This window comes from Ochlerotatus camptorhynchus, unplaced genomic scaffold, assembly GCF_037179485.1.
Source record: "Ochlerotatus camptorhynchus isolate MF236.1 unplaced genomic scaffold, CSIRO-AGI_Acam_v1.1 ptg000123l, whole genome shotgun sequence".
NCBI lineage: Eukaryota > Metazoa > Arthropoda > Insecta > Diptera > Culicidae > Ochlerotatus > Ochlerotatus camptorhynchus.
In genome coordinates, this window is record NW_027040613.1 from 2,708 (window position 1) to 24,199 (window position 21,492).

The 21,492-nt window shown below is 39.5% G+C and overlaps 2 protein-coding genes across 2 annotated transcripts in view; both read left to right on the forward strand.

Moving 5' to 3' along the window:
• Positions 1-1,964: 1,964 nt before the first annotated feature.
• Positions 1,965-21,492, forward strand: part of THADA (Thyroid adenoma-associated protein homolog) — a gene marked incomplete at its 5' end in the record, with an annotated part of 124,766 nt that continues 105,238 nt past the window's right edge. The window contains 2 exons of the mRNA XM_065220245.1: positions 1,965-3,857; positions 6,515-7,549. Of these exons, the coding sequence (XP_065076317.1) occupies positions 1,965-3,857; positions 6,515-7,549 (2,928 nt within the window). The remainder of the gene's footprint in view (positions 3,858-6,514; positions 7,550-21,492) is intronic.
• LOC135699889 (uncharacterized) lies at positions 7,557-17,792 on the forward strand. Its single transcript, XM_065220249.1, has 2 exons — positions 7,557-14,087; positions 14,148-17,792. The coding sequence occupies exons 1-2, from the start codon at positions 12,788-12,790 to the stop codon at positions 14,213-14,215; spliced, it is 1,368 nt and encodes a 455-aa protein (XP_065076321.1). The 5' UTR covers positions 7,557-12,787; the 3' UTR covers positions 14,216-17,792.

A 21,492-nucleotide genomic window follows, 5' to 3' on the forward strand; every position in this document is an offset into this window, starting at 1 on the left:
AAGCAGCTGAATTTCCGAGTTGATAAAGAAGGAGGTCGAAGACGGCCAGCGGCACATCTATCGGTAGAGGCATTGCTGCTCTTCTGTTTCTGCTGCTTACAAAACAAAGACTCTGCGATTTAGACTATGTCATTTTTGAGAGCTCGGTGAGATCATTCCATATTTTATTTTATTATGCGAATAATTCAAATTTATATATGACAACAAGTTGTGTGTTGGGTTCTAGACATTGCTGGTGTTAATGAAAATAAATCGATAATGCAGACTTGATTTTTTCCGTACTTCCACTGTTGAACTCTGATCAGCTGGCGTGAAGACACAAACTCACACACACACAGATATCCAGTTAAGGGGAAGTTCACGGCTCCGAAAAATAATTACGTTTTGGTTTTGGTAGAGGTGTACGAGGAGGACCCATACATAAATTCAGCAATCGATTAAATTTTCAATAGCGATCAAAAATATCCATTAGTACCGTCCCAATGACGCGTTCATCTAGATAAAACTGATAAAAAGCAGATTTTTAGCTATGGGCCTAATCTTAAACCCATAGGCCAACATTAGAGCCATTTCCCCTACAATGAGAATTTTCGGTCACTCCTAACCCCATTCACTGTGCAATTTCACTGATTCTGGTCAATCACGGAGTAGCAACCATTGATTTGTGGAGTCAGTCTAAGCCGTCTAAGCATGTCTGATGCAGAGAAGCAAGCTACTGATTTAATTTTCAGATCTGTATGACAAGGTTGCAAATACTCATTTCAGCTAAAAAAATGTTTTTTTTTTTTTTTTTAATTATGAAATATATTGGATAATCCAAAGCTATGTTGATCATTATAACATTAAATTTTGAATAACAAATGATAAGACAATCTTATTAAAATGTCGTAATAATACCTCTGACCAAGGAAAAATGATTTATATAATTTTCATAAAAGTTGACGATACAAATACTAATGAGTCAAGGAATTCCGCATTTCCTTTTCCCAAGTCCTTTTCCTCTCCTTCCCTTCCCTTCTTCTCTTTTCAGAAAGCGAGTAATGGCGCTATAACCATATGCCATATAGGGCTAGGACAAGAGTTAGTGCTCAGGTCCCAACCGCTAGAAGAAAATGGTAGCGAGCAAGGGCGCTATAACCTAGGCGAATACAGCATTCCCTCCGTATAGGTTACGTCCGCACACCGCTCTCTGTTGTCCTTCGACTGAGGTCGGCTGGATCGATTGAGGGATGGCAGTGGGTTGGCGGTGCCCTCCACGCTTGTACGGAGGTAGGACTGTACGCTCGAACACAAGGGGTAAATACCTGTGTTCCATCCCAGGAGATCGGACAACCAAGGAGTGTACATTAACTTTCTTAGCTCTGTCACTCCCAACGATTTATATAGCCTATTTTCAAATCCTGCATACGGAGCGGTTGGTACGGTATGTCCCCGCTCTTTGATTACCTGTGGATTAAATGTTAACCACTGTCTATACTTATTAAATAGACATGGTAAACATTCACTTCCACAAAAATTAACTAAACGCTACACAGTAGGCCTGGCCGCTTTATTGTTTGTTTCACATCCTTGATGTGCAGCAGGCATTAATAATGACAAGAAAAATGATAGATGTATCATTTTCCAGGATTCTTTCAAGTACTGGCTGTGTATGTGTAGACTAGACTAGACTAGACTAGACAACCAAATCCAGTCATATCAACGGTTATAAAACTTGCGTGTCGCTTGGGTCCAAATGTAGGATTTGCCTCCCTGGCGTCGGTAGTATGGGTACTCACTACGAAAAACAAGATCGACGGAAAATATATCAAAGTAAAAAAAAAACCAAAAAGACTTCTGGGCTGGAAAGGGTAAACTTGAGGTTAGCATAAAACGTTAAACGTACCTAGTTGAAGCCATTAGTCAAATAATGATCTTTGCCAAAATCCATTGAACCATTTAAATAAATTAATTCAAAAAAAATTTCTAGATGCTTAAATTTTTATAATTTTTTTTTTTATTTCAGTCAAAATATATCACCATCGGATAAAAGTGAGATCAGTCTTTTTATACATATAACAGTTCGTGTTGTTATTTCTTGCTTCAATCAATTTTCTACCACCATTAGAACCACATATGAAGGCGAGAAAAATGTAGAAAAGCTCATTCTTATATGTTGGGATCTGTTGGAAAATCCCGAAATTCCTATGGACACGAAAATCAACTGTGGAATATTGATTACTATGAATGCCAATCTGGAAAAGCGATATTTACGATTAACAGAGCGTATATTCTTGGAAGAAAATTCTACAAAAAAGCTATGTTTGCTGAACGGTATAATTTGCACTATCGAAACGGAGTTCTTTAACGAACCGGATTTCCAAGGTTTCAAAATAATTTCACGTACGGCAAATGTACTGAAAGAAATCTCCGAAGAGAATTCCATAGAACCAACCATCATATTAGGAGTATCGAGAGGTTTTCTACAAATGACGAAAAGGCTTCTGTCATTGCAAATATTCGAATACTTAAAACGGGATCATCGTGAGCTGATTGAAGTGTTAGCTGTAAACTTAGGATATTCACTGTCTCATCTAGATCATTATATGGATAATGTACGCCATCTTTGTAAGGAACTCTTGAGGCTAACAATCCAACTGGGTGTCAAAGTTAATGACAAATTGAACCACATTATATACGATTACATAAGGAACATAAGCATCAATATAAACACGAAATGCATTTTGATAGGCGCTATTTGTTCTATAGTGAAATCAAAAGCCGTACTGCAAGCTGTACCCAATGTCATAGATTTCCTTTTGAAATCATTAACAGCTAATGATCATGCAAATATCAACTTGCACATTAATAATTGTTACGAAACACTGATGATGTCGTACAGATACGAAGACAACAAGCAGGAATGGTTCAATAAGTGGATTAATCCTATATTGATTGAAATCAGTAATAACGAAAACAACACCGCCGTTAAGCAAATACTCTTCGATCTTATTCGGAAGGCTATCAAATCATATCCCGAGATCGCAATATGTATGATCGAGAGTAAAACTACAACCAATTTCGGTCTTATCCTAACATCTCTGGGAATAGCGAAAAAGACTGGTCTGTTCGACAAACTTCATTCTAATGATACAAAGTGGAAAAATCTCCTTCCGTATACAGAAATCAAGCTCGCTATGATATCTGCAGACGACTCGACAAGAATGTCTGCATTGCATCTATTAACAGAATGTCATAAAAGCACAGAGCTTTTTACCAAAGAAGACCTCGAATGCGTTTTGTTCTTTTTAGAGACCAACATCAATGTACAAGCACCTTCACTAAGACAAAAAATTACGTGTTACATGAAAAATGCATTGAACCGCCTTAAGTCAGGATTTCTCAGCATAATCAAAAAGTCTGACATCGACGGTAAGAGCCATTACTACTACGATTTCGTGAAAAGATTGCATCATTTTTGCATAGACAATCTGTTTGTTGGTGCCAATTATAGTCGACGAACGATATCGTTTCAAGTGTTGATACAGTTGCTGCAAATATCTAGTTATATATTTTACGACGATGAAAACTCAAACATGTGGAATGAGCAGCAGGTGCATAGTCTTTTGAGGTCTTTGAATGATAGCTACGAGGCCAACAAAGTATATTGCATGAATGTGTTATTGTACTGCCCAAAGGATTATTTTGGAAATTTTAATTATCTAATCAACTACGATGTCGCAAAAGCCTTAATGACTAGCATAAAACCCAACGATACATTATCTGCAGCGTATTACCTTGAGTATTTGTGCTTTGTTAACACGGACATTCAGCCCCCATCTGTTACTGATGAACCCTTATCAACTATACAGCCCAAGGTAAGCCATGACCATAATATTCTCAATTTTGAATTTCTCTACTGTCGGTAGACAGCATAGGACAGCACAGGGCAGTTATACGTCCATCGAGAGTATACATAATGGACAATTCACAGCTTTGGCAAGTAAAATCCATTTATAAATTAGATTTTGACACCACAACATTTCTTGGTGGTTTATATGAGTCTTATAGCCTCTACTCAGTTTGGCATAATGCCGTGCTAAATGGCCACTATGCTTACGGCGTTATGCCAAATGGCATTATGTCAACCGGAACTTTGCCAAGTGGTAGCTTTTTACCCGGTTACGCGCTTTTTTCACAGCTTTTTCTTCGCGGATTTTTGAATTACGCAGGATCGCTTAAATTTGATCAGAAATGCTTTTATTCATTTTTGTTTTTTTTTTTTATATTTTTGTTACGTGGATTTTCGAATTTATGCGTTAGTTTTTTACTCGGCTTGGGTTTAACGCAGCATATCCCCCGCTAAAAAACGGACTACAGTGTAATTGTTTGGTATTACAAAACAGACTTCAATCATATGTTTTCTTATTCGATAATACCATAGTGTTACAATTGTATATCGTTTTGCCGAAAACCATTTCACCGAATTTATTTTCACGTTCGAATATTTCATGGAATAATATTTGGCGATGTGAAACATTTTATGGATTTTACCATTTCTTGGAAAACCATTTCACATTTTATTTATTTATTTATTATTTATTTATTTATTTATTTGTCGTCAATCAGTGTAGACCGTTTTAACATTGTTGTCTTAAGTGCTAATTTTACAAGTTTGTCTTTGTTTTTATTTTTATAATAATTCTTGAGAACAAGTTAAAAATGTTACTTCTAACTGACGTTATGCGAGGAATTAAAATATTGCTTAAATTTGGTTTTTGTCATTGTAAAGTCAATGTTATCGCATTGCTTATTATATATGTCCACCATTTGGTTCATGGGTCCAAATTTGGCATAATTCCCACGATGACGATTTGTAGCAAATATATTTCAATTTCGTAAATGCCTAGATGGGGTATATAAATTTAAGGATGTCAATAGTTCTATTGAATCAATGCTATGTGATACGGTATCGTTTACGAATGAAATCATAAGCAAATTCACGACGCTCTTTTAATGTTTGGATATTTGTGAGCATACACCGAGCTGTGTAAGATGGCAGAGAAAATACAGTCCAACCTAACTTGCGGAGTGCATACAATAGAAACTGCTTTTGAACGGACTCTATTCTTTCTTCGGGTGTAATTGAAAAAGTAGACCAAACTATGCTGCAATATTCTAATATGAAATTGCATAAGCAATGTATAATGTTTTTATCGTATACGGATCGTGAAAGTTATAACAAAAACGTTTTATGAAACCAAGCATATTGCTAGCTCTGTTAATAATTGTGTTATAATGATCTGTGAAAGTAAGTTTTGAGCAGTGATGGAAAAGTTCGCAAAAAATCACTATGACTCGCGAACTTTTCCCATGGAGAACTTCGAGAAATATCGCGAACTTTTCCAACACTGGTTTTGAGTCCAAAATAACACCTAGATATCTGACTCATTCACACTTTTCTTCGATCTGGTTTCCAAGTGATAGTAATAGTTATATCGGGTAGGATTCGTTTTCTATTAATGGTAATAGAGTTACGTTTTTTATATTTAATTGTAGCAGGCTTTATGACACCAAGTACGGAATATTTCCTCTTTGAATGTGATGATGTCTTTGGCATCTTTTATTTCCAAAAAAAGTTTAATGTCGTCAGCAAAGATTAAAACTTTCAATTTCTTAATAATGAAAGATATGTCATTGACGAAGAGAATAAATAAAAGCGGACCTAAATGGGAGCCTTGAGGAACTCCTGAAGTGACATCAACGGGATTTGATGTCTTTCTTTTGTATTTTACTATTTGATGGCGGTCAGTTAAATATGATTCAAACCACTAGAGGAGTGCGTAATGAATTCTCATTTTTTGAAGTTTAAAAAGAAGCATAGGTATGTCAATTCGGTCAAACGCTTTGCTGAAATCTGTATACAACACTTCTACATGGTTTCCGGCAGTCCATACAATTTCTCAGTGAGTTATTTTTGGTACGGTGACCTGAAGTCTGACGCTATTTTAAAATCCAAGATAATGGCTTCTGGTTACAAACAATCTAGGAAACACTGTTAAATACCCCACAATATGCGTATTTTTCGAATCGGGTGACTTGTAGGAACTTGAACCTCATTTCTCACGTCATTTTGAAATCCAAAATAGCAACTTCCGGTTACATAAAAAACTAGGAAACACTGGCAAATACCCCACAATATGCATATTTTTGAAATCGGAGTGATGTGTAGGGACCTTTTTTTTTAACTTGTTCGTTTATTTGGAAGGCTCAATCGTGTTAGCTTTACGGAGCTGATAGTTCTTTGTTTGTAAAAAAAATCAATTAATTCTATGTCTAGTAGGAGGATAGGATCAGGGGAGGAGCTTGGGGGTAAGGTTTCGTTGTCGCCTGAAATTCATGTCTCACGTCATTTTGAAATCCAAGATAGCAGCTTCCGGTTACATCAAAACTGGGAAATACTGTAAAATACCCCACAATATGGGTATTTTTGAATCAGGGTGACGTTTCTAATTATTTTACTATTTCCCAATAGGTACACTCGACTCTACTATGGTGTGAAAAAATTCTCCAGCAAAGTTTGGTCCTTGCCAAAGCATCGCTGATTCGCGCAGCTCGAGAAAATCCTATGTTTGGATCGCTGGCTTGTATACGACATCTACTGAGCAAACTCGACTTTAAGGAAATTTCCAAATGTTACTACTGGGCCAAGTTTATCACAAAACTTGTCATGACCTGCCGAGAACTGACCCAAGTAGTTTCAATTGTAGTCAACAATGCATCTCCTGAAGGACATTTGCCAAACGATTTCAGTACAATTGAAAATTATGGTTTCGAAGAAGACGTAGAAATGCAATCGATAGGAACGTCCAGTGATTTGGAAATAACAGATGAAAGTGATGTTTTCTTAAAAACCACCCCTCAGATGGTACTACTAAGTGCATGGCGCACAATAAAAGAAGTATCTTTGATAATTGGAGACGTTGTCTTCAGAAGCCCAATAATCAAAAACCAACATTTCATAGTCTCTGAAACTGCGGATGATCACACTAATTTTTTGACCTGTGATCGAATTATAGAGATTGGCTCCCACTTTACACAACTTTTATCGGAAACCAAGCACCGCGGAGCTTTTGAGCAAGCATATGTTGGTTTCTCTAAACTATGCATTCGTCTTTGGGGTTCACAGCTCGCCGAATTACATCAATTGCCCATGAAGTGGCTACATGAAATGATCAATGTGATTAATAGCGATGGTTCAAATGAAAATGGTGATACTAACCTTAATCCAAACAAAATATGTTCAACCAGACGGAGTGCTGGCATTCCATACATGATGCAAGCGCTTATAACCTCTGAACTTCAAGTAAGCTCATCAAAAGGACTACAATTTACAGTGAGGAAACTTATCGAGCTATGTAGAACTGGGCATACTGCTCCAACACGAACACATTCTTTAAATATATTGCGCGCACTGTTTCGATCGACGGATCTTGGTGAAGCTATAGGAGAATTTGTTTCGGATGGAATCGAATGTGCCATCAATGGCTACGATGCGGAATGTTGGTCGGTAAGTATAAAATGTCAGGGTATCCAATTCCTAAAACTCATCCAATTCCTAAAACTCGTCCAATTCCTAAAACTCGTCCAATTCCTAAAACTCCAATATGATATTTTGATGCTTTTGATTTTTTGCACTACTTTTTTCGAGTTTTAAGGTTGAAAGCCAGTGCAAAATAAAACTCTGTCTTTTAGAGACTTTCATCAATAAAATCAAAAACATTTCAAAGAGTATCAGCGAAAAGTTTTTTAGAGATGAACCCGTATATGACGCATTTCGCGCCAAATCGTATTCGGAGCTGGCAGCACCCTCTCAGATTTCAATGAAACTTTCTGGATGTGTGGACCTTGACTAAATATGCCACTTTGCATACTTAGTTTTTCCAAAATGTATCTAGACTAACATTTGAGAAGGGCAAAAACTTTTTCTGCCGATTTTTTTCAAAAAAATATTATTGAAAAATGACAACCCCAACATAAATGTGTTGGATGGATGACTTTTAGGAAATTGTCCAAGTTATCGAAAAAACAAATACTGAAAAAATTTCATTTGACACCTACACTGAAAAAAAAATCGATTTTTAGAAATGGCCATGTTTGATTTGGAAGAAACTTTGCCTCAAGATAGGTAATTATGTTCACTACCAACCGTCCATACATCGCGAGATGGGCACTTTTAAGGAAAAACAGTTTTTCTTACAAAAACTTTTTATGTCTGAACTGATTTTTTTTTTTTATATGCCATTTTCACACAAAACTAAACCAGTGAAGCTCGAAATCATCTCAGAATCCAATGAAGCTCAATTTGCGATTCAATTTTGTCTAATCAGCACTTAAGAGTGATTAATCGAGAATTTCATATGAAAAGGGCTCATGATGCATTTCTCGCCAAATCGTATTTGGAATTGGCAGCACCCTCTCAGAGTTCAATAAAACTATTTGGACATGTAGATCTTGTCAAAAAAATATCATTTCCTTATTCTGTTGTCTACTACTGATGCAAAATTTGATAATAGGTGAGAGAAAAAAGACAAGATTTTTCATATGTCATTTATTTATATATTTTCAATGTTTTAAACCTATTTTCATACATGCTATTTTTTCCTTTTTGGTTCATCTTCTGGATTAGAATACCTTTTTGCCGCACTTTGTCACCAGTTATAGGCACAAAACTGTGGAATTTCTGTGTGCCAGATATTGTCTTTGTGCTGTTATATAGTTCTTCGAGTTCTTCTGACATTTCGATGTACTGTTCAGTGGATATGTACTCGAAACGTAGTTTTGTGATATTTTTATCTGTTTGTTCAACTGCCCAGCTATATAATTCTCGTGGAGTTGTTATGGTGTTTCCATAATCTCGGGCAAGACTAGCTCTCTTTGCCATTCGCTTGAGAGTGCCACCAATGGCATCACAGGGACCTTTTCCATGAGAAGTTCCAAAAAATGCCATTCTGCTTCTAATTCATGCTTTGACTGAAATCTACACAGACTAGCAAAGTTTTTTTTTATTTATGTATTGTGATGTTGCCCCATCTGACATAAAAGTAATTTTAGAAAAATCTATCGATTGTTTAATAAAATCTATCATTTTTGAGATGAACAACTGAACTGCAACTGTATCGTGAGTCATTACTTCTGATATGATAATGAATCTAACATTTTCAAGTTTATTTTCTTTCTTATAATAAACTTCAAATGGATGTATTGTTGCTTGAGAATTATTCCAGTGATATCCTTGAGCAGCGTTTTGGATAATGAATGAATAATTTTCAGAAAAATCACAAATTGCTAGAATTTTGCCTTCTTTTAATGATTCTTTTTTATTTCTTAGAAAAGATGACTGTTGTTTGTAAATAAAGTCATGAGTTATAAGTTTGTTAATTTTATCAATGAGATACGGAACAAATTCATCAACAGGCTTGATAATGGTTTCCAAATTATAACGATCAGTATTCAGCCAAGGGGGCGACCCCGGCGTAGTGGTTAACATCCATACCTCTCACGCCAAAGTCACGAGTTCAAATCTCACCCCCGAACAAGTCACGAATGACCCAAGAGTGTTAAAATGACTACAATAAAAAAAAAGTATTCAGCCACTGTTGAAACACAACATCTTGTTTGTCATTTGATTCTAATAGCAATGTAAGTTCCTCTTCAATATGTTCATTGGAAGCACACTTTTCGCAAGCACGGAAAAAGCAATCAGTTGTTCTAGTAGAAAAATTACAAAGCATTTTTTCTATTATTGCATCTTGTGACATAATTCTTAAACTGTTGATCATTAATTTTACATTTTCATGAATTGTACAAATACATACATTATGTATACCAGTAGAATCAAGCAAAATGCAATGTTTTGGTCGCGATTGTGTAAATACAGTGAAACCAATATTAATATCTTTATATTTATCAACAAAAATCATGTACGCTTCTTCGAGGGACATCATTAACAGGCGTTTTTGAACGTGTTCTTTTCGTCCATTTCTAAACTCGGAAACAAAATCATTTGTTCCGGGCATAGGTCTACTAATATCATTGTCATCAAAAAAATTCCCTAACTAGTTTTTTTGTATCATCGTTGATCCCATGTCCACTTCTTTTGTTGGGTGTGCTTAGAATACCCTGCTCATTAACAAGGCTCTTCACCTGCCTCACCATGTACGTTGGTGCGTTGAATTCTGCTACAACTTTATTCACGGACCAAGACTTTGGCAATACTGATAATACTATTATCGGATCTTTTCTGTCAGCTGTAGGGGAATTGAACTTCTCCTTTAGCTGCACAATCATTTCTTCGTATGCCTCTACTCTGCTAATGTCTGCTGTATCTAGGCCAAATATATTTTTGCACTGCTTGTGTAATTTCTAGAGATTGTATTGAACGATAATCCATGCTCCTCATGTTCCTCGATGAAATTGGAAATAAATTCAACGTTTCCACAAAGCCATGAAACTTCTAAACATTGTATGGGCGTTGCAGATTATCTGCTGATGGAACTGACTCAAATGATGGAACCGATGGTACCGTATTGAAGGAAAGAAGAAGAAAAAATAATTAATAAGTGCAATTAGGAGGATGCAGTTAAAAGTTGATAGAATCATCAGGATGACTGTTCTTACCTAGCTCATCTACGGATTGATGGCCACTCATTGATGGACCTGGATCATCACTATGCTGCTGCCCACTAGTTAACGGTTGGATATTTACTTCATTTCCAACCGATCGGCATTTTTTCATAACTGGACTTCAATTATGAGATATCACGCTACGGCATGACTCACAAATGCTCATCGTTTCATCAATTTCGTGGTTATATCCCATAGAATGTATTTTTTCTACCATCGTTGACGATATGGCCCGTAACTTATTTCGGTTGCATCTCGGATTATTTATATTTGTACAACATTTCAATCCTTTGAGTCTTAATTGACTACTTTGGTCCATGATAATAATTTTACTACAACTTGTCTTCACAACTTTTGTTCTCAGCTTGACTGCTGCTTGTATGAAATCAACCTTAGTTTTATAGTGCTCATTGGTAGAATGAAGTAGTAGGTATATAATGTTAATGGTTTAGGTATAAATAACAGAAGGGCATATAGAATTATGATGCGATACGTTGACTTCCCAAATCGTTGTTGATTCGAAAGAAGATCTCAATTTAAATTTTATTCATACCTAATTCTTTATGGATAACTTGAGCTAAGAATTCTAAATTGCTATAGGAGTATCGGATTTTGCCTCAGTAGTAGACAATATAATCAATTATATTATTTTCTAATGATATAAGCCCTTTTCATATGGAATTCTCGATTAATCCAAGTGATTAGTTGCTGATTAGAGAAAATTGAATCACAAATGGAGCTTCATTGGGTTCTGAGATGATTTTGAGTTTCACTGGTGTTCCGCCTACCGCCGAAAGAGAGGAGAAAAACGTCGACCAATCAGCAACGAGCAAATGGTCGGTGCCGTTCTATAAAAATCCCCGCAGTAGCGTGCATAAGTTTAAGTTTGAATCCAACCGAGCATCCGTTCGCAGCAGCAGCAGCTTTCACCTTGTATCGAGAAACGAAGAGAAATAAACAATAGTGTCTAGTGTAGTCGGCAGCATTCGTCATTTCTACTGCATGTCCATTGGTGTCCCGGAGAGCAGCGTCAAACCCCCCAGCTCTTTTCAGAGCTCCTGAGTTTAGAACTTCGATTGACGCTAGCCAACTCCGTTCGCTACCGCCCAGTACAGTCCACTTTGCCTTAACAAAACCAGTTCAGAAGGAACATCAATTTGGTCCGTCACGAACCGGATCACGAGCCATTCCGAAGCAACCGTTCCCGTTGAGTGGAAACTGACGTGCTACGACACACAAACTGTACCCAACTAAAACGAAACAACTGCTTCTGCTGCTACGCTTGCGACTCGACGCGGAGCATTTAGAACGAACGTGTTTAAACGTGCGCGAGTGAGAAGTGCGTTTTCGGAAAAAAATACGTTTTGTTGTGGTTTCGAGATTTGGTGTCATAAATGGCACCAGTAGACGCTGAAGAAAACCAGCAAGGGAACCCTATCCCTAGGTCGCCAGTTAGCAGTTCCGGTTCATTTCACGGCTTCGAATGGGAAGCAGCAATGGATCATGAATCTGCAAAATAGTGGCAGGGAATATCCAGGCAACGTGAACAAGTGAAGCAAAAGATTGTGCGCATTCGGCGTTCTCTCATTAGTGGAAAGCCACCGACTTTGGTGCAACTGACAAATATGTCCAAGCATCTGTCCGTTGGGTACACTGAGTACAGCGGATTCCACAGCAAAGGACTGGCGCTTCTTCCAGATGATGCGCTGGACGAGCAGGAACATGAATATGCCAACTTCGAAGATCTCTACAACAACGTTACCGATGCCGTACAGGAGTTGTTGCTGGAAGCACAAGCGAACGCAGCCACTCCATCGCCGAGAACCGTCCATAACCCGCAGGTGGTCGTCCAGCAGCAGCCGCTCAGCGCACCAATTCCAACATTCGATGGCAATTACTCTGGGTGGCCTAAATTCAAAGCCGTCTTTCAGGATTTGATGGCTCACTCGGGGGATATAGACGCCATAAAACTGTATCACCTCGATAAGGCGCTCATCAGAGATGCAGCTGGTGTTTTGAATACCAAGATCCTTAGTGAAGGGAATTATCAACAAGCTTGGGACATTTTGGAGGATCGCTACGAAAATAAGCGGGTTCTCGTGGTCTGTTTTCACTTCGAGATATGTCATCGGAGACTCATAAGGAGCTGAGAGGTATGCTAACCGAAGTTACTCACCACGTCGAGAGCCTGAAGTTCCTCCAGCAGCAGATCACTGGCGTTTCGGAGCGCATGATTGTGTATCAGGTCGTCTCCGCGCTCGACAAATCGACCTGCAAAGCCTGGGAAGGGATCCAGAAAAAAGGACATCTTCCCAAATACGAACCAACCATCGCCTTCCTGAAGTCCAGGTGCCAAATCCTCGAGAATTGTGAGGCGGCATTCCAGACTAGCAAATCCTGCTTGAAACAGAAGCAAGCTCTTCCACCATCGAAGATCCATCCGCAAAACCATCCACCAGTGTCAACAACCTGTTCGTCGAATGTTGTCTCATTTCCCAAGACGGTACATGTCTTGGATAAAGATAACCAGCCATATCCGTGTCGGGTACTTTTGGACAGCGGCTCCCAAGTCAACTTTGTAACCGAAGAGATGGTTAACCGCCTAGGCCTCCCAAAGAAACCAGTCAACGTTCCGATCGTGGGAATCAAGGCCCTACGGTCCCTCGCCCGAGACAAGGTGGTGGTCAGGTTCCGTGTATCCAATTTCCTCGCAAGCCTCGAGTGTCTGGTTACCCCGAGAGTGACCGGCACAATCCCTGCATCGAGAATAGACATCACCAAATGGACGATCCCTGAAGGGGTAATCCTAGCTGATCCCAAGTTCCACAGTCCGGATAAGGTGGACTTGCTGATCGGTGGGGAGTTATTCTTCGATATCCTGAAACCTGGTCAGCTGAGCCTAGCCGAAGGTCTTCCACAATTGCGAGACACTTATCTGGGGTGGATCGTAGCAGGTGCCATCAATGATCAGCTCGTGTCAAACGTGTCACTCCAATCCAACACAGCCGTTGAAGACATTGAGCAAAGGATGCACCGGTTCTGGCAAGTCGAGGAGGTGCCGGACGTTCCCAAGCTGTCGACCGAGGAAGCAGCATGCGAAGCCCACTTCCTTTCCACCTACCAACGTGACGAAACTGGAAGATTCATCGTGAAACTGGCGTTCAAGGACAATCTTCTCCAATTGGATAACTGTCGCAGTCTAGCTTTGAAAAGATTCCTGATGTTGGAGAAGCGATTAATCCGCAATCCCGAGCTGCAGGCTCAGTACGTGAACTTCATCCGGGAGTTCGAAGGTCTCGGCCACTGCACCGAGATCAGCGAGTCTGAAGATCCACCCAACAAGCAAACCTACTATTTGCCGCATCATGCAGTGTTACGTCCGTCCAGCTCGAGTACGAAATGTCGAGTCGTGTTCGACGCAAGTGTTGTCGCCATCGGAACTCTCCCTGAACGATGTACTGCAAGTTGGTCCAGTAGTACAGAACGATCTGCACCATATCGCGCTACGGTTCCGAAAATTCAAGGTTGCCATCACCGGAGACATCTCTAAAATGTACCGTCAAATACTCAAAGCCCTGTTGGATCGTAGTTTCCTTCGAATCTTTTGGAGAGAGCACCCATCGTTACCCCTACGAGTCCTGGAACTCTGTACCGTTACGTACGGTACGGCATCGGCACCATATCAAGCAACCAGGTGTTTGCTGAAGCTCATCGAAGACGATGGTGAGGACTTTCCTATCGCCGCTCATCTGAAGTCATCATGCAAGTTTTGCAGAAAGCACATTTCTCCGCCGAGATTAAGCTAATTCTGGCAAATAAATCCTGCAAGAGACTCGGAGGTCTTCGTCCAATTAACCACGACAGACTGCTTCGAGTAGGTGGTCGGTTGGATCGCTCCCAATTACCATTCAAAAGTCGCCATCCAATCATTCTGCCAGATAAGGATCCGGTAGTATGACTACTAATTCAACAAATGCACGTCGAGCTCCTTCACGTCGGGCAAACGGGCCTGATGAACGCCATGAGACAACGTTATTGGTTGCTGAACGCAAGATCCACCATCCGATTTATCACACGCCGGTGCGTGAGATGCTTCCGGACTAATCCTACCACTCCCAACCAATTGATGGGAAACCTGCCAGTATCGAGAGTAGTTCCGTCACCCCACTTCGCTGTGACCGGCGTGGATTACGCCGGGCCTTTCTGGACCAAGCAAGGCGCACGTCGTCCAACTTTGGTGAAGTCGTCCATTTGGAGGGCGTCTCCGATTTGAGTACCGATGCTTTCATGGCCTCCCTTCGACGATTTATTGCTCTCCGTGGAATGGTCCAAGAAATCCATTCGGACAACGCAACCAATTTTCGTGGTGCTCACCACGAATTGAACAACCTTTACCAGCAGTTTTGTGACCAACACGCCGTGGACACCATCGAATCTTTCTGCCGCAATCATGAGATTGAGTGGAATTTCATTCCACCCGACGCACCCAAGTTCGGTGGTTTGTGGGAGGCAACCGTGAAGTCGGCCAAAACCCATTTGAAGCGGGTAGTCGGCAATACGAATCTAACGTTCGAGGAATTGTGTACGATCCTGTCAGAAATCGAGGCCGTCTTGAACTCCCGACCATTGTTCGCAATTTCCAACGACCCGGCGGACCCGCTGGTGATAACTCCAGCGCATTATTTGATTGGACGACCGCTGATCGCCCCAGCTGAACCTTCCCTGGAGAACGTCAAAGCATCCCGCTTGACACGGTGGCAACATCTCCAACTTATGCGCGAGCAATTCTGGCGTGCCTGGAGCCGGGATTATTTGAATACCTTGCAGCCTCGGATGAAAAATCGACAGGAGAAGTCGAACATTCGGAAAGACATGATCGTGTTGCTTCACTATCGTAACCAACCACCACTCAACTGGAAGTTAGGTCGCATCGTAGTCGTCTATCCTGGAACCGACGGCCTGGTTCGAGCAGTTGATGTCTTCGTAAATGGAACCAGGTATCGACGTCCCATCAATAAGGTGTCCATTCTGCCCATCGAGGATAATGATTCCCGTGAAAACCCTCCGACTTCCAAAAGGTGTTGAGATCTCTCAACCGGGGGGAGGATGTTCCGCCTACCGCCGAAAGAGAGGAGAAAAACGTCGACCAATCAGCAACGAGCAAACGGTCGGTGCCGTTCTATAAAAATCCCCGCAGTAGCGTGTATAAGTTTAAGTTTGAATCCAACCGAGCATCCGTTCGCAGCAGCAGCAGCTTTCACCTTGTATCGAGAAACGAAGAGAAATAAACAGTAGTGGCTGAGTATGCAAAAGTGCTTATTTATTCAAAGTCTACACATCCAGAAAATTTTATTGAAATCTGAGAGGGTGCTGCCAGCTTCGATTCGATTTGACGCGAAATGCGTCATATATTTTGTGTCAACTTTGCCGTGTAGAACTGGTAGAACTCGACCAAATCAATAGTGAAGGCGAAGGGATAATTGTGTTTCACACTCTAACTTGGAAGTACCTATTAATGAGTACATTTTCAGACATTTTGAGGAAAAGTGGATACATCTCTTCAATGGGTAAATGTTTTACCCATTAATTAGTTACTGGTACCCATAAAGGAGTGTATTTTGTAAATTGATAGGTAGCAGTTACTCATTAATTGGTAAATGTTTACCCTTCCTCAAAATGGGTCATATCTTACTTATTAATGGCTAATTTCAAGTTACAGTGCAGGGCATTATAGAGATTGCAAATGTGTGATTGTGTCAGTGATTTGTTTTCATCAGCAAAAATTTTCGCTATGAAGTTTTTTTTCCTGATGAAAACATTTTACGTATACGTGTACGTGACGTAGTGTGCGTACGATAGCCGTCAGCAATCTCTATTGCATTTCTCGTGAAGGAATTTCAGGAGCATTTGACAAGAAAAAATTGAGGCAGCGGGGCAAAAGTTCCAATCGTGTAATCCTTTGTAAGTGGGTTTTCAAAAATGTCTGAAAAGCGCTGGTTTGCTATTATATATATACTGGAGTCTGTTTTTACACGTCACACGTCACGCCACACGTCAAAAATTGACATATCGAAAACCATGCCCTTGTACAATCTGCACAGATGTGGACTTATTGGAATTCTAAATAATTTTTTGTACAATTTTTTGTCAGAAAAGCAAATGAACTTTTCTCTTGGACAACTGACAACTTCCAGAATTAGTTACATGGACCTGTGCCAAGACTCATGTCGCAGCTTTCTTCTTTATAACTTTTATGTCAAAGATATCGACAGGTAAGACAACTTGCAGATGACGGTGTGGTTTCCTTAAGAGGTCGTATGTTGGTCGGCTGTTTGCACTCAATGCATAACATGACCCAAGGTAGTTCACAATGCGTCTCCATCGAGTCACAGCAGCTGTGATTAACGAAATCTATGAGTAACTTACAAGCTGGGTACGTAGACCAAGCTTGAGACATTGCAGATCCTACCTTCTCCATCGTATACTTTTCTTAAATTTTAAAAGTTTATAGCGTTTCGTTTCAATACTCATTCCAAAGCATCACTCCTTTCCGTGACAAGTTGCGAAAAAATTCAACACAGCAGCAATGCCTAAATCTATTTGCATATTGAATCAGTAGCTACGAGTGCAAGCTATAACTCATAGGTGAATCACTCGTTTGTACGCAACGACTTTTAAATAAGATCCAGCCCAATAGGCTAAATTAAAACATCTTTCATTTGAAGGGTCAACCGTAAAAATAGGTCAAGAGGTTCAGAAGCTATGAATTTGAAAAAAGGCATTTTTGAAAATAGATTTTTCGGACCACCCTAACACGGAGTAAAAATGTACTAGTACAATATGTTTTGATAAGGACTCTACCAATTTTCATGAAATTCTGAAACACTTTATAACTTTTTTCTATAGAAGTGCTGTACATACAGCAGAACGATATAGGTAGTGGTTCTCAGAATTTCGTAAAAAATTGTGTTTTTTTTTCCTTTGATTTGTTTTCCGTCGATCTTGTTTTCCATGCTGAGCACTAATGCTACCGACGCCAGGAAGGCAGCTCCCACACCTGGACCCTACCTATTGACCCATCAACTCATGAACCGGAAAACAACGGATTTACATCCTTTCCGAAGGAAGGCGTGATGTTATGCCTCAGAACATCCCGGCGGCGCCGACTGGGATTGAACCCAGGCCTGCTGGGGTGAGAGGTAATCACGCTTATCATAATGACGCCGCTGTCAACGAATATATAATATCAGGCGTAACATTTGATAACGGCACAAAAGTTTTTGTAAACAAACTTTTTAAGGACCTTTACACGCGCACCGAAATACGCTCACGCAAACCAACAACATCATCGGATAGGGGCAACTCTCACCCTTCCGAAAGTGGTATTGGTTTGCGTGGGCGTACTTTGGTCAGCGTGTAAAGGGCCTTAGAAAGTTTGTTTACAAATGCTTTTGTGCCGTTATCAAATATTATGCCTGATATGACCTGGATGAAGTAACTATAAACAGTTGTGTAAAAGCGAAGACAACAAATCAAGAAGACTGGCAACTTTGCTAGAATCCAAGCGACAGGATTGTGCTACATTTCCCCGAATGTCACTTCCCCGAACGCCATTTCCCCGAACGCCATTTCCCCGAATACCCATTTCCCCGAATGCCATACCCCCGAAAAAAAAGTTAAGAAATTTCCAACCGTTATTGCTGGCAATTTTCTTACTATATTTTGAGCATAGTGAGCAGATTGCAAACCAGATTAAATTTCAAGCCATGCAAATGGAAGGTTTATGAGATTAACCCAACTACCAATTAATTTGCTTCAAGTAGCTAGAAACGCATTGCCAAAGCACATGATGCTCACTATGCCCTTCTTTCCCCTATATTAATGTATTGAGCCGTTAAAAGCATTTTCATTTTTATATATAGAATAATAATCCAAAATCAAAAAGACAGACCAAAACCAAAAAGCACAAAAAACTTGGCAAAATATCGTCGGTTTGACAAATTGGTTATAAATTTCAAGGAGATTTTGCCTTCTTTTATTTACGAGCAATTCTTTCGATAACTTTGGAAAAACATGAGAGATCGATGGTTTGACAAAATGGTAAAATATGTTTATTCCTACTTTTTTACATAAGCAGTTCTTTCGGGAAATTTAGCAAAACTTGTTTCGGAAATTATTGCAACCAAATTTCAACAGTAACAGTAATAAACAAAAGTTATGGCGATTTGTTTTGTACGCAGACAACCGGAATATGTTTATTTTATTAAATTAGAGCCTTTTTCTTGACCCTTTAAAAAAAAATATTGGCATAAGCCACCTTCTGTACCAAATATTTTTTTTCTCTTTTTCGCCTCCACAAACGAAAATTTAATAAAAATGTTGAAATCTGCATACATTATTTTTCAGTTTAACTTTTCGTCCATAGAAGGTAGTGCTATGCTGTCAGTAGTTGTGAGTGTAAAATTCACAGCATTCCTCGATTCATTTGTCAAATCATATAGCTCACAAGTTTTGCCAAATTCCTCGATTTGAATTTATAAAATAAAAAATCTGGTAAAAATATGTTATCAATTTTTAAATCCATCGACCTCACATATTGTCTAAGTTCTCGAGACTGCTCGTTTATAAAAGAGGGAACAATTTCCTCAAAATACATTACCAATTTTTCAAACCGTCAATCTCACAAGTTTTGAGAAAGTTTTCGAACAAAAATTTATAAAAGAAGGGTAAAATACGTCTACGGCTGAAAGATCTTGAATAAATTTAAAAAGAAGGGAAAATCTCCTAAAAATTTATTACCAATCTGTCAAATCATCGATATTAGTTTTGCCAAAGTTCTCGAAAAAACTGCTCATGTATAAAATAAGGGAAAATGTCCTAAAAATATATTACCAATTTATACACTTCCACTTCTCGTACTGCCGCCGCCTCACTAAAACTCTCGCCCCATTGATTTACTTTGAACAGAGATCTTCTCTCCTTTTAATCATGAGCTGTTCTTTTAAGGTTAATTGTTGCAATATTCAAAGATGTCTTCTCAATGCTCGCGAAACCAACCTTAGAAATGTAATAAAATCAAAGTATTTTATAAATTTTTGGATTTCATTCGAGGAAATTACATTCGGGAAATGGCATTCGGGGAAATGGGGTATATGTTAGTCTGGGATTCGGGGTAATGGCGTTCGGGGATGTGACATTCGGGGAAATGTAGCACAATCAAGCGACAGATACAATGGCGCTGCACTTGAGTAAGGTGGAAGCAACGAATAGAAAAATGAGCAAATACACAAACCCTTCTTCTGAGGATGTAATCTTTGCTATCAAATTCGTTCGAAGCATTTACCTTTGAGCGGCAGATGACGCGATTGTACCTGGTTCATAGCGTTCGTATGAGAAAATGGAAGAGTTGCCAGTCTTCTTGATTTGTTGTCTTCGGTAAAAGTCAATCAATACGTGGGGATTTTTTTTTTAGCTAGTTCGTTTATTTTCTAGGCTCAGTTGTGTGTGACACTTTGCGGAGCCAAAATCAGTTATGTTTAATTTACATTTTAAATAGCAGTATTTCTAGGTTAGTATTGGGTACCAATTACTCGGGGCGGACTCGAGGTTAATGGGTAACAATTTCAATTGGTAGGATCTAGGTAGGAAACTGGTTTCTGAAACCTCCTTCAGATACTACTCTCGTACGTTTGACCAAATCCTGGCTGGGCAGGGGCAAGTAGCACAGCACCTCAATCAAACTGAGACTATCCGAGAAGATGAAGTAATGGTCTATGGGCATATCGGAAATCATCCCCAATGCGAAGTTGATTGCTGCCAGCTCAGCAACATAAACAGAACAAGGTTCCTGAAGTTTGCGGAAGGCGCTAGAGTTTTCATTGAAGACACCGAAGCCAGTGGATCCATTGAGACGTGACCCGTCTGTAAAATATATTTTCACGCAATTTACGTGTTGGTACTTTTCAGTAAAAATACGCGGGATAATAATAGTATCAATACACAGACAACGATATTGAATTCGTTCCAATTTTATTAGGTGACATTTTCTAACCGAGAGGAAGCAGAAAGAGCCGTACTCTAGAACAGAGAGAATTGTTGTTTTATAAAGCGTTATGAGGTCTCCCGGATGAGTATCCCACCATGTGCCGCAAATTGAACGGAGAAAGTTGATCCTCTGCTGACATTTTTGCTTCAAATACGTAATATGGAATACCCATATTACGTATTTGAAGCAAAAATGTCAGCAGAGGATCAACTTTCTCCGTTCAATTTGCGTGTACTTTGAATCAAACCAGACCCCAAGGTACTTGAAAGACAATGATTGAGTAATGTTTCTGCCCAAAAGATTAAGCTGCATTTGGGCTGGGTACCGCTTTCGAGTAAACACTACTAGTTCAGTTTTCTGCGGCGAGAATTCGATCCCTAGATTCCTAGCCCAAGAAGACAAGTTATCTAAGGAACTTTGCAATGGTCCTTGCAAGTCCACAGCATGTGGACCTCTTACGGAAGCCACACCGTCATCTGCAAGTTGTCTAAGCGTGCATTGTTCTGCCAAACAGTTGTCGATATCTTTGACATAAAAGTTATAAAGAAGAGGGCTGAGACATGATCCTTGGGGCAGGCCCATGTAGCTAATTCTGGAAGTTGTCAGTTGTCCAAGGGAAAAGTTCATTTGTTTTTCTGACAGCAAATTATACAAGAAATTATTCAAAATACCGGGTAATTCACTATTGTGCAAATTGTCTGACAGTATGTCTATGGAAACCGAATCAAATGCGCCCTTAATATCCAAAAAGACTGAAGCCAATTGCTCCTTGTGCGCAAAGG

Excerpts from the sequence above, each read along its gene's own strand:
- LOC135699889 (XM_065220249.1), top strand. The coding sequence starts at position 12,788 with ATGTCATCGGAGACTCATAAGGAGCTGAGAGGTATGCTAACCGAAGTT. Across the intron at positions 14,088-14,147 it reads TCGAGTCGTGTTCGACGCAA|AACGATCTGCACCATATCGC; the intron begins GTGTTGTCGCCA and ends CCAGTAGTACAG.